The 12478-nt window shown below is 41.2% G+C and overlaps 1 protein-coding gene across 1 annotated transcript in view; it reads right to left on the bottom strand.

The window, feature by feature from the left end:
- Positions 1-2264: 2264 nt before the first annotated feature.
- The window catches only part of ELK3 (ELK3, ETS transcription factor), a 73028-nt gene continuing 62814 nt past the window's right edge, over positions 2265-12478 (bottom strand). Inside the window, exons 4-5 of the mRNA XM_003783337.3 lie at positions 9384-9506; positions 2265-3029 (exon numbers count right to left, since the gene is read on the bottom strand). Coding sequence (XP_003783385.1) covers positions 2931-3029; positions 9384-9506 — 222 coding nt within the window. The 3' untranslated portion in view covers positions 2265-2930. The remainder of the gene's footprint in view (positions 3030-9383; positions 9507-12478) is intronic.

Below are 12478 nucleotides of genomic sequence, written 5' to 3' on the forward strand. Positions count from 1 at the left end.
GAAGTAATCAATATACCACGCTTAGGGTTCCTTACAGTCACATAGTAAGTGGTTTATAAACGGTGACTACCGGTAACTGAAATACACAGTCCTTGGTTTATCAACCAACTAACCCTGGTTGCCCTTATGAAACTCTGCTTTTCCTAAGAATACCTTTTTACATCCCTGCCATAGCCACTTTGCCCAATATATGGACTTTTTAAAGAGATGGAGTTTTGATATAAAGTCTTTTCTTTAATACCTATTGAAAGCATTGTTTTTAATAATGCCGTATTTACAGGTAAACAAGACTCATTTTTCAACTTGTATCCACATGGAGAAGTAGAAGTAAGCCAACCCACTTGCCTCGCAACACCTTTTATCACAAAGTATTTATTGAACAAAAATAATATGACAGTAAAAATGATACATACATGAAAGTGAACGAAGATTTGCAGTCATAGAAAATACGTGTACAAAGAGACCAACGTTCAGGTTATATAGTTCTATAAAACTTTAGCCATAGCACTTTAACACTGATCAAGAAGACATATGGAAAGGAAAATAAAGTTCCTTAATGTTCTTTGAAATCTATTTTCTGACTAAAATACTCCTGTCAAAAACACACACACAAACAGGATGAGGCAGAGCTATAAGAATGATACTTCAATATCTCCAGTTCTCTGATTATTGTACAGCAAGAATTTTGACCCATCAAAAATTGTGGTATTTTTTCCATTTCTAATAAATGGATCTAGGGAATATCAAGGTATTTGGAGAAAAAGAAAACAAAAATCAGATTTATAGTTATTTGAATAGTTCTAATCAGCACTTGCTTGCAAAAATTATACTAAATATTTGGGGTTGAGAGATTTTTGTAGATTAATTTCCTTTGGTTAGTTTCTCTGTAAGAATCCTGCATTTTGTGTTCTTATCTGGCAGAACAATTCTTAAATGATCTTTATCTGGTATTTTACGAACATACAGTTTGGGACCAGAGCTAGAGGCATGGGGAAAACAGACTGAGCACCAATCACTGGCCTCCTTCAGTGGGCTGCGTGGCCTTCAGCAACTCCCAGCTTCTGGTGTGCCCTTGTCCTGAGCTGGATACAGGTAGTGAGAGGCATTCTCAAAGGCCCCTTATAGCACCAACGTTTTACGTTCGGTAAATATCAGCTCCCTGGACTAGCGCCTTTTATTATAATACGAAATTAATGTTACCCCCTAACAGGTTAAGGATAGTTTCTATTTGTGGATTTTGGAAACAGTCTCATTACTTTACAGCCAAAAAATTTCTTCTCTTGATCAGGGCACACATCTCTACAGAGATGCTCAATTCCAGTTTTACACTTCAAAATCTGTAAGTAGCAAATCAATTATCTCAGATTTTCTGAATTCAAGAAACGTGTTTTCAATAATTCTCATTTTTTACCTTTTCTCTTACTCCCTGCCATTTAATGCCTAATTGGATCAGTTATTTAGTTATAGCTCAAATTGATTTCTTTTACTTATAGTGAAGAATTGTAATGAACCTAATCTTGAATTTAGAGCTGTTGGTACTTTCCAGTTCTCAAATCATGCATTAGAATATTCTACTTCATGTACAGGGGTGATGCCTTTGGACTGGATTTTGGAAGGAACAGAAAATGTGTTTGTTATCACTGCTCCAGACTATACTCTACACAGGAATTGACTGCAGTGTTCCAAATTGTTACACAGTCAGTTCCACAACAATGAGGTTTCTGAAGAATTTTTCTTATCTGATTTCCTTCAGTCTCACCATAGATGTTGTAAAATATAAAGCAGTGTAGCTTACTTCTCCCAATCGCCAGGCCTTCCATCCTCCTAGTTCTCTATTTGTATTACAGCACTTTTTTAAAATCCATCAAAAATTATGAATACCAATACATGCACAAAGATAGCTGATGTTACAGAATTGTTTCTTTGTTGTTTAGATTTATCACTGGTCTGTGGGCCTCTTACAAAGCATCAAGTTATTCAATGTTAATTATCATTCCAGCGATTTAGGGAAACCCTGACCCACACTGACACCATAAATGTCAGGGCTTAGGATGCTCTACGGAAAACTGAGACACCAGGGCAAATGGTTTTCTTTAATGAGAACATGCTAACCTAAGAAATGTTCTAAGGGCTTGGATAGCGTGAACTTGGGGTAGCTCAGATTTGGGGGGGCAAGGAATCTAAAAGATACTGTTCACAGATATGAGGTGAGATTTTCAAAGTTCATTTTAAAAAATGCACCTTAAAATGTTTTCTTTTTATGCATGTTTATTGTCTAAATATGGCTTAGTTCATTCTTACAAAAACATTACTTGGACATTACATTTACTGGATTTCAGTTCAAAAGAGGTTCTAAGGCAAATTTTATACAATTGAAAGCAAAAAAGGAAAAAGTGATATGAATATGCTTTCATATTGCCCACTTGTGAAAAATAATGAAATTCTAATAGAGAGCTGTTTGATAACTCATTTTTCTCTTTCAAACATTTTCTCTTAATACTAAAAAATATATAAACCATTTACATAAAACTAAATGGAAAGAAGGCACAGCTGGTTATAGTGTATATAAGCACAGTTCAGCATATGCAGAATTAATGAGAAAAAAAGCTTCACATCCTTATTAGTTATAATGAAAACCATTAAAAAAAAGTTCCTCACTGTCAACAGTGTTCAACATTTAAGAGCTAAGAAGATATAAAAACAAAAACATTAAAATTCACTTAATGCAAAACAGATTTTCATATATACTTGAATATATAAAAAAAAACAGTTTTTAAAATGCTAACATAAATCTAGACTATCCATGTTATGAAAAGTGCAAACCAAATTAACAGGGTTTCACAACATCTTTCCCATGACACAGGTAAACTAGCACATGGGGACACTTTTGTTTCACCAGTTAATGAGTCCTTAATTGTGGCGAGACGTCATCAGGATTTCTGAGAGTTGGAAGAAAGCAGGACTGGAGAAGCAGCTCTGTCCAAACTGGGGATTGGCACTGGCATGTGACCATTAAGCAGTGTGGGGAACTGTAGGGGACAAAAGATATTTCAGAAAATTATTGCCCATCTGTTGGAAAGAACTTGAGTTCTTTATATTCCCAAACAGACCATAGTGGTTCAGATCTCTCATCACCCCGTCACGATCAGTTGCGATCTTATTTTACAAAGTAATTAGAAGATGACAAAAAGACAAAAAGAACAACAGAGGATAAGACCGATTCTGTATGTGTAAACTACTAATAGGTACTTTATTTGTTGCTAGAGTATGGTTTTTGTCTTGAGACAGGGTCTTGCTCTGTCACCCAGGCTGGAGTGCAGTGCACAATCATAGCTCACTGTAACTTCAAACTCCTGGGCTCAGCCTCCAAGTTTAGGATGAATTTTTTTCTCTTCTAGAGCTGGGGTCCCACTTTGTTCACCAGGCTGGTCTCTAACTCCTGGCTTCAAGTAATCCTCCCACCTTGGCCTCCCGAAGTACTGGGATTACATGAGCCACTGCTTCTAGCCGCTCATACTATTTTTTAAAGGTTCCAAGCTATTTGCTATTTACAATGTTGATTTGCTCTAAAAATCAAGAAACAAATTTTTCTGAAAACCTTAGACGCTACACATGAGTCAGTAATTTCTAATACTCTATTTTGAAATTTGCCATCAGTTGTCCAGACTATTGTACACAAAGATGTTTCCCAGTAACTTTAAAATCAGGAATGTTTTTATCTTAAAAGATTTAGGATAAAAGATTATCTTTATTTTGGACCTGAGAATGTATTCTTTCCAATTAAAATGGTAATTTACATCAGACTTATTAGATCACCCATAAGTGATAAAAAGCAAAATTAATTTGTGTTATTGGTAACCAGAATGATTAATAGTAGTACAAGAGGCATAAGCTTTAATAACAAGTTTCAGTCTAAAATACATCAGTTGTAATCCCAACTGGGTAAAAATAATTAAAGGCCTCCTTTTGGTTCATAACTATGAACTAGATTTTTCATTGTCTAGATGATGTGTCGAAACCATTCCCTGGGGTTATCTTTTAGAATAGCCTAACTCCAAATTTCAGCACTAAACATCAAATTACAGAGCTTGGCACACGTTAGAAACACAATAAATACCTATTGCAAAATGTATTTTACTATGTTTTATTTTTCAAGCTGTTTCAGTAACTTGTGTTTAGTGCCTCAGATTTATCAAGGGTGGTCTTGTCATTGGATTTCTAGGGGCTGTTACCTAAGTTTGGTTGACCCCGTTTTACAGATAAGAAAGAGTTTTCAGATAAGTTCTGCTGGCTAAAGGACTCAGCTAATAAGCAGCAAAACCAAATTTGAAACTGACTAAAATCTTTCTGTACCAAACTGCCCAACTTTTAAGGGGCCGAGAGGCACCTTTAGTTACTCTCGTGGGTTCTTTAAAGCTTATTGGTGTATTCAGGTTTTTATTTCTTTTCTGAACTTTGGAGTTTTCATTCTTTTTCTTGAATTTTATCCATTTTCAACTGTGTTATCAAAACTATGCACGTTAAGTTTATATTCTTTAGGGTCTGTGCTCCTGACCATTCTTCCCCTCAAGATGAGCACTTGGAAGTTGGACAAGTTTTGCATTTTCATTCTTTGGGTTTATTCGCATCTTCCCTCTTTTTGGTTTTTATCCATTTTATTGGTGTTTTCAAAAGAAATCAGTTTTGGTTTTGTTAATCTTCTGGGTTTTTTTTTTTTTTAAATAAATTGCTGATTTCTTCCTTTAGCTCTTTATTTCCATATGCGCAACCCCCATAGACCCTGGCTTTTCTAGCGTATCTCATGGTCATCTTCATTGGCTCATCTCCTCCCAAAGATCCTTTCTTAAATTGCAGCATTCCCCAAATTTTGGTCCTCAGCCTTCTTTCCACCAGTACCAAGCCTGGGCTTGACAAGCGTCCCCAACCAACGCCCCTTCCCCACAAAGCCCGCTCTTCCCGTGCTCACTCTACATGGGTGAAAATGGTGGTTAGGAACACACACCTCAACTTGAATCGGGGCTCTGCCACTTATTAGCATATAATCTTGGGGAAACTGAGTAACATCTCTATGCCTTAAAGAACTTTCTCTTTTTTAAAGTAGAACTATTGGGAGCATTAAATGAGAAGCCACAGAAAATGCTTTTATAACCATGTCTGGCGCACAACAAACCCTTAATAAATATCACCTATCGGCACTAGTAGCATTTCCAGTCTTTTAATCGCTTAGTAATCTTTGCCTCTTTCTACTTTTCATACCTACTTACCCCTCAAACCCTAAGTCTTCCTCTCAGTCTTGCCTCTTGCCTCTGAAATGTCTTCTAAATTTATGCCAGTGTCCACTGTTTTAATCCAAAAGGTGATTCTTAGCTCAGTCTTTACAGTTTGATAATTGCCTGTTATCTTACTGTCCTTTCCTCTTGCCAGTTCTTCCTCCACCCTGGTAGCAGTGAGTGATATTTTTCTAAAATAGAGATGTCACCTTCCCTGGCTCCAGCTTATAAAACCTTAACAACACTTAAACAGATTCAGGGAGAAAGGCCTGAGCTCCTACTCAAGGCCCACAGCAGCTTCCCGGCCTGGTCTCCTTTTACACAGTCCCTTCCTGAGCAGGCGTGTGTGTCCCCATCACCCAGATCAAGCCGTCTACAACGTGGTCTCTATCGCAGTCCAGTCCCTTCTTGCAAGCTCAGATGCCGCTTCTACCTGGACCCTCTGTCCAGTCCCCAGCTGAAAAGAGCCACCGTGGCCTTTGGGTTCCTGTAGCACTTTGTTGACTCATCTGGTAGCCACATACTGTATGTCCCCAGAGGCCCTGCAGCAGAGCACTGCAAATATTTGCTGGGTTAGATTTGCTGAACTAAAAATTACAGAACACATTCTCCATTAAAAACCCAATTCGTTCCACTTGTTCCAAGATGTACCTGTCCGTGGTAGGTATATTCCAAATTGGATCAAAATGTTTTTCAAACGTGGTGGTGGAAGAGACAAGACTGTCCAGTTGGAACAGCTTTCACTTGGTACACCAAGGTTCTACGTTTACACTTAGCACAACGTCTCTGGCACTTGTCTTCTTCACTGACAGGTTTCTCGGTCACAAAGCATACCTCTTCTAGAAAGGTGTCTTTTCTTCCCTTTCCTTCCCTGAAATTCTTCAATATCTGCTGTAACCTGCTGTAATCACTGTATCAGGGGACCTTTTGTAGAAAAGGCCCTCCTCTGTCAACTGTTAACCCCAGGATTCTGAACCTTCCTGGTGGGAAACCTGCCAACATCACTTACCATCTACAGGCCAACTCTCTTTTTCTTCCTTCAACACGTTGACAACATATGTGAGAAAGGTTTGTTATTTTGAAAGAAAATTATTTTCTTTAGTTTAAATAGGACATTGCTAATAGCAATCTGTATTCTAAAAATCTATCCACTGTAATGTCTAGCTTTAAAAATCAGAAGCTGTTACTCTTCTTGCCCTGTTTTGTTTTACCATTTTCAGAACTGCTACTTTCAGCTTTTACCACATTTAATTGCTCTTTTCATAGGAAGAGTAATAATATTTTTAAAGGTACAAAATCGGTTTTCCTTAGTCTCATGGATCTGACCATGAAAAGAGGGCCCAAGGCCATGCAACCCATCTGCCATCCAGACCAGGTTGTATTTTTTCCCCCAGGGTTATATTCTGAATGGCTACAGCATAGAAAACAGGTCCATTGGTGAATTAATTTTAATTTGGTGAAATTAAAATTAAAGTTAAAATTCTACGCAGGGAGCCTTTAACGCAGTGATTTCTTCTGCAGAATTCTAAATGGAAATTAGGAGCCTCTGGTTTGCGGTGCTTCTTAGACTGTGATTCCGGACCAGAAGCATTGCTAGGAACTTGACCAAATATTTTCTTTCAAGAAATACTGATAAAGTCCCATCTCAGACCTACTAAGTCAGAACTCGGGGGTTGGGACCCAGAAATCTTCATTTTAACACACCCTCCACATGACTCTGCTGCACACAGACTTTGAGAACCACCAGCCTACAGCCGTGACTAAAGAGCAGAGGGAATGCACAGCTCACACAGAGCCCAGTAAAGTGTGGAGTCATCCCTGTGGACAGGACCATTGTTACTATTGAGAGTACTGGGCTGGAAAGAACCCCCAATCAATAATTCTCCACGGCTTTGGTAGGAGGGCACCAAGCACTACCACTCAGGGGGCAGAATTCCCAGTAAGAGGAAAACAAGAGGCCACTTACTGTTCACCAATACTTACTACACTCGGCAGAAGCTCTCTGTGAGATTCCAGGATGGGAGGAGTAATATAGCCCAACCCCCTTGCAGCTCCCCTCTGCCAGACAACTCCCTCCTGTTCTACTAAACACTACTGATTTACTCTGATTTACTCTCGAGACTTTAAGGAAATGAGCTGTTTCTATCTCCCCACCAGAGAATTAGTATTCTCAATTTAAATTTTTCCTAATACTGTATTTGCTCATTGTTCTTTATTCACTGTTTCAATTACTTTCCTGCCTGAGTTAGAACTGGTTAAAAAAGCAAAGTGTTGGCTATGCATCACCATAGCTCACTTTCTTGTGATGGGAATAAAGGCGGGTTGGTGGGGAGAGACAGAAAGCTGTTTAGTCCAGGGATGTAGTCACATCAGAACACCCTACTCCAACCACACTAGGACACCAAAGAAGCACAATAGCAATCAGAACCTCGTGAGCTCCACCCTTCTTCCAACAAGACCCTAAATCCCAGCACGTACAGCTCCTGGCACAGGGAAATGCGGGGCAGATAGTAACCTCAACAAGCAAAATGACCAACTCAGAAGATCATGGAGACTTGACATTTTTAAACCCCTTACCTTTCTCGACATCTCTTTTGCAAGTTCATTTACATAGCGATGATTATGAGCATCATTTGTGTGCCAAGTAATGTGCTCGGTGCTAGGGAACAAACACCACAGTGAGCAGGACACAGTTCTGGTCTACTGGGGAGACTGCCAGATCAGCAGAAAGTCCCAAGGCTAAGTGCTAAGTGCAGCGGGAGCCAACACGCCTCGGGGCAAGCCACACTGGGGACAGGGAACACAGGTTGGGTGAGACAGCGCAGAGGAAGTCTGCACCCAGTCTACCCTTGCTCCATTCCTGTCCCTAGGATCCTTGCCACCTATACTCACATACTCACAGTAACACCTTGGTCAGTGAGTAACAATCTTTGGGTCTTAAAAAAGGAAATACTAGGGTGGGCTTGCCATGGTGGCTTATGCCTGTAATCCTAGCATTCTAGAAGGCCAAGGCAGGTGGATAGCTTGAGCTCAGGAGTTTGAGACCAGCCTGAGCAACAGCAAGAACTCATCTCTAAAAATAGTTAGGCACTGTGGCAGGTGCCTGCAGTTCCTGCTACTTGGGATCCTTGGGCAAGAGGATCTCTTGAGCCCAAGAGTTTGAAGTTGCTGTGAGCTATGATAACAAAGCACTCTATCAGGGGGCAACAAAGTGAGACTCTACCTCAAAAAGGAGGGCGGCGCCTGTGGCTCAAGGAGTAGGGCGCCTCATATACTGGGGGTGGCGGGTTCAAGCTCAGCCCCAGCCAAAAAACTGGAAAAAAAAAAGAGGAAATGTTGGTTTCCACATGATAGCTAGTGATGCCACTGCAAGGTCACAGTGCGTGCGTGAACACAGAATGCTCATCCAGTAGAGTTCTGTGGGACAAAGCAGCTAAGTCTTTGTTATTTTTTAACCAAACATGCTGGATACTCCTTTTATAATTACAGAACAAGGAAAACTTGATCGTGATTCACAGAATCATCAGGTAACTTTTCTAGCCCTATATGAAGAAATAGTATAGTATTTTTATTTTAAAATTCATTTCAAAGGAATTGCTACATTAATGGGATTTTTCCTTCATTTGGAGGCTGAGTCTCTCACTCTATCACCCTGGGTAGTTTCTTCTATTTTTAGTAGAGATGGGGGCGTCTCACTCTTGCTCAGGCTGGTCTCGAACTCCTGAGCTCAGAAGATCCACCCACCTCAGCCTCCCAGATTATAGGCATGAGCCACAGCACCTGGCCTATTAGCAGGATTAATATTTTAAAGTCTTTTATGAGATTTTATTTTAAAAAATATGTTTTTAAGTTCTACCTTTTCCTATAAATTCCTAGTTTTCATAGTCAAATGAAAATATCCAAAACACCTCAACAATGAGTTGTGCCAATATGGATACCTGGCATTTCTGCCTCAGTGACGACATCTGCCTCTGCAGGTTCATCAGTAAGAACTCCCTTTCACATTTTCACCATACATACAGCAGAACTCACTGTCACCTTTGCAGGAGTGAGTTTAAAGAAAAAGTATTCCTTAGAAGTTCAACACGTAAAAGCTCATTTCCAAATGCTCACCTGGAACAGTGTGTTTGGTCCTTGCAGCCTGGCAGGACTCAGGGGAGCAACCGGACTGAGGCTGCTCCAGAAATGTATGCTGGACAGCAGTGGACTCGGGGTCAGGAGCAGTCCATTTGGTGTCTGTGAAGCAAAGCAAACAGACGTTTTGATACAGGTTCACCTGGCTGCAGCCATGATCAACAGCAGCAGAGTGGATAGGTGTGCTGGCCATGGGCCAACAAACAGCCTCACCAGCTCAGGAAAATCTCAGCAACTTTATACCTATGAGGCTGTCAACAGTTTACTTTTAATTTTCTTCAATGCTACTTGTATCAACAATTTCATAAAGGAAAGACCTTTTGACAAGTTACCTTCCCTAAGCATTCTGGTGGAAAACTCATTTTGCCCAAATGGTTTACCTTCACGAGCTCCCCCACCTCAGATTAAACAGGAAGAGTTAGTGCTTAAGAGAACGGGATCCCTTGGCTTGGCACCCGCAGCACAGTGGTTATGGTGCCAGCCACATGCACCGAGGCTGGCAGGTTCGAACCCGGCTAAACAACAATGACAACTCTAACAAAAAACAGCTGGGTGTTGTGGCGGGTGCCTGTAGTCCCAGCTACTTGTAGAGAGGCTAAAGCAAGAGAATCATTTAAGCCCCAGAGTTTGAGGTTGCTAGGAGCTGTGACACCACAGCACTCTACTGAGGGCAACATAATGAGAAACTGTCTCCAAAAAAAAAGAAAAGAAAGAAAACAGGATCCCATAAAAGGGCTTCATCTCCTCTTATCTGTATTTTCTTAGTTTTCTGCAGTGTATATCCATTACTTGGGTTGCAAATACACTTTTTAAAAGCCTCCCAGGCTTCACTATCCACATCAACAACCCTTCAACAAGTTTAGGATTTGCTGTTAAAATACCCTGTTGCGGCTTCTTCAAAAGCTCTGAGCAGGTTTTCCATGTTCCACTCTGGACGTGGAGTTGATGAGAGTCCATCGTCCAGCAGTGGTTTGGAGGAGGGGCCACCTTATCAGCCTGGGTGTAAAGCCAAGGCTCGGGGTTGCCTGGGAGAGCACCAGGGACTGCACTTGTGGGCACATGTGCACAGGGGTCCTGGCACGCAAGCCAGCCAGCGGGGAATCCACGGTGGCCAGCTGCACCTTTGGTGACTAGGAGCCCTCGGTGGCTTTGTGATGTCAATGAGGTGCTCTGGGTAAGCAGCACCACAGCAAAGGCGCCCACCCTTCTGACTGCATCATGCTGGACGCTAACGTGTTATTTTTTCTTAGAATTGGCCTCTGTGGCGTCATTAATTATCAAGAGCATTTGGCTTAGACCTACATTGAAAGGTCTGCTCTGTCCAGCAGAATGGAAACACACATGCAAAGCTCCTCTGTAAAGCTACTGAAAGGTAAACACATTTACACCAAATTGCCTGAGTCGTTGGTTCATGGTATTTCCTACATACTGAATGACCTATGAGGTTAGCAGGATAAATACACGTCTTGAATAAGCTTCCCATTTGTTCTAGTCCTAGGCAGTTTCACAAGTATGCCAGGCCATCTGGCCTAACAGTTAAAAATTTAACAGCTCAGCATGAGCTCTACCAGGGTTCCAATCTCAGAATTGCTACTAACTACCCAGGTGACCCCAGGAGGCAGGTGATGGACCCTCTATGCCTCAGTTTCCTAATCTGTAATATGGGGACAATAAAAAGTACCTACAGTTACAGGTTCTTAGTATGTACTTGGCACACAGAAATGCTGGGCTAGCATTAAAGACTGTTCTCAGGCTCAGTACTTCATATGTATTTTCAGATGAAGAAACAGTAATTCAAAGTGTATCTGACATACTAAATGCATTTTGTCTATTCATGAGAGAAATTCTCAACTGCATATAGAAAAGTACTTAATGGTCTAAAACAAACTCCACTGAGTCAGATGGATCTTTCTGGCTCCTCTCAGTTGTGTTAGGCTCAAGTCCACAAGTTCAGGTGATCTAAGAACTACTATTTGCATGTTACTCTGGGGACAGGTTCCAACCACAGTGTGTCACATTAATCCATAATGACCAGTGTGAACAGGGTCTTCTGATTTACCCATCAATCAAAGTTCTCAAAGCACTGCAGAGACAATGAGTCTTTGGAACCACAAAACATAGCTATTCCTTCATCCATGGCCATAAATACCCACCCATTCCTTTCTAATCCTCTGAGCAATATATAAGGTACAGAATTTATATTTCCATAGTCTAAAATTTGCACCCATGTCTGGATTTGAGACGTTTGCACATTTGTTTCTAAGGGATACAGGATGTACTCAGAATACAGTAGCCTTCTGTTTCTCGTGTTTAATATGTCTGAAATGTCTCCTATAATATATGCAGATAAACACTGTGAAATGACTTCATTCCCTCCTCTACCTCCCATCCTGTTCTCCCTGAAGATCCTGTGGCCTTAAAGAAAGAACTATTTGGTTGCTTTTTTTAAGGAAAGTTGCTATAAAGCCTGCCCTGGGTATCTCCTGGAGGCTCTGTTCACGTGGCCCTGGGGTCAGGCAGGGTGGGCTGAGCCTGAGGGCTGAGCACTAGAGAAGCCACAGGATCCCTGCTTCCTTTCCCTCCCCAAAGGCCAGCATGGCCCCTGAGGAGCTCCTGAACCCGCAGCCTGTCAGGGAAGGAGATGCCCGTGGGCAACTGGCACTCGACTAGCAAGGAGGACTGGGGACAACCTCGTCCCAGTGTCTCTGTTTCATTCTCACACTTAACAGAGTCTTCTAAAAAGTTCACATATCTGAGCCAAACAGGGTGAGCTGGCATCCAGACATGCCCACCTGTGCACCCTTGTGTGTGGCCCTCTGCCTGGGTCACATCCTCTAACACCTCCTCCCTCCTGCCCTGGCTCCCTGTGCCCCTCAAAATGCCACCTCCTCAAAGGACACTTTCCCTGTCTCACTCAACCAGATGGAATTTCTTTCCTCTGAATCTTTGGTAACACTTTGAAACCACTTTTTTTCTTAACATTTAATGTGTTCTGCCACGTATGTATTATGGTAATTTGCACATTTCCTGATACCTGTTTCCATAGCCTGGCAGGTATTTGCTCGTCTTTATTC

The sequence above is a fragment of the Otolemur garnettii genome, unplaced genomic scaffold (genome assembly GCF_000181295.1).
Source record: "Otolemur garnettii isolate 467f Iridium unplaced genomic scaffold, OtoGar3 scaffold00007, whole genome shotgun sequence".
In the NCBI taxonomy this organism is placed as follows: Eukaryota; Metazoa; Chordata; class Mammalia; order Primates; family Galagidae; genus Otolemur; species Otolemur garnettii.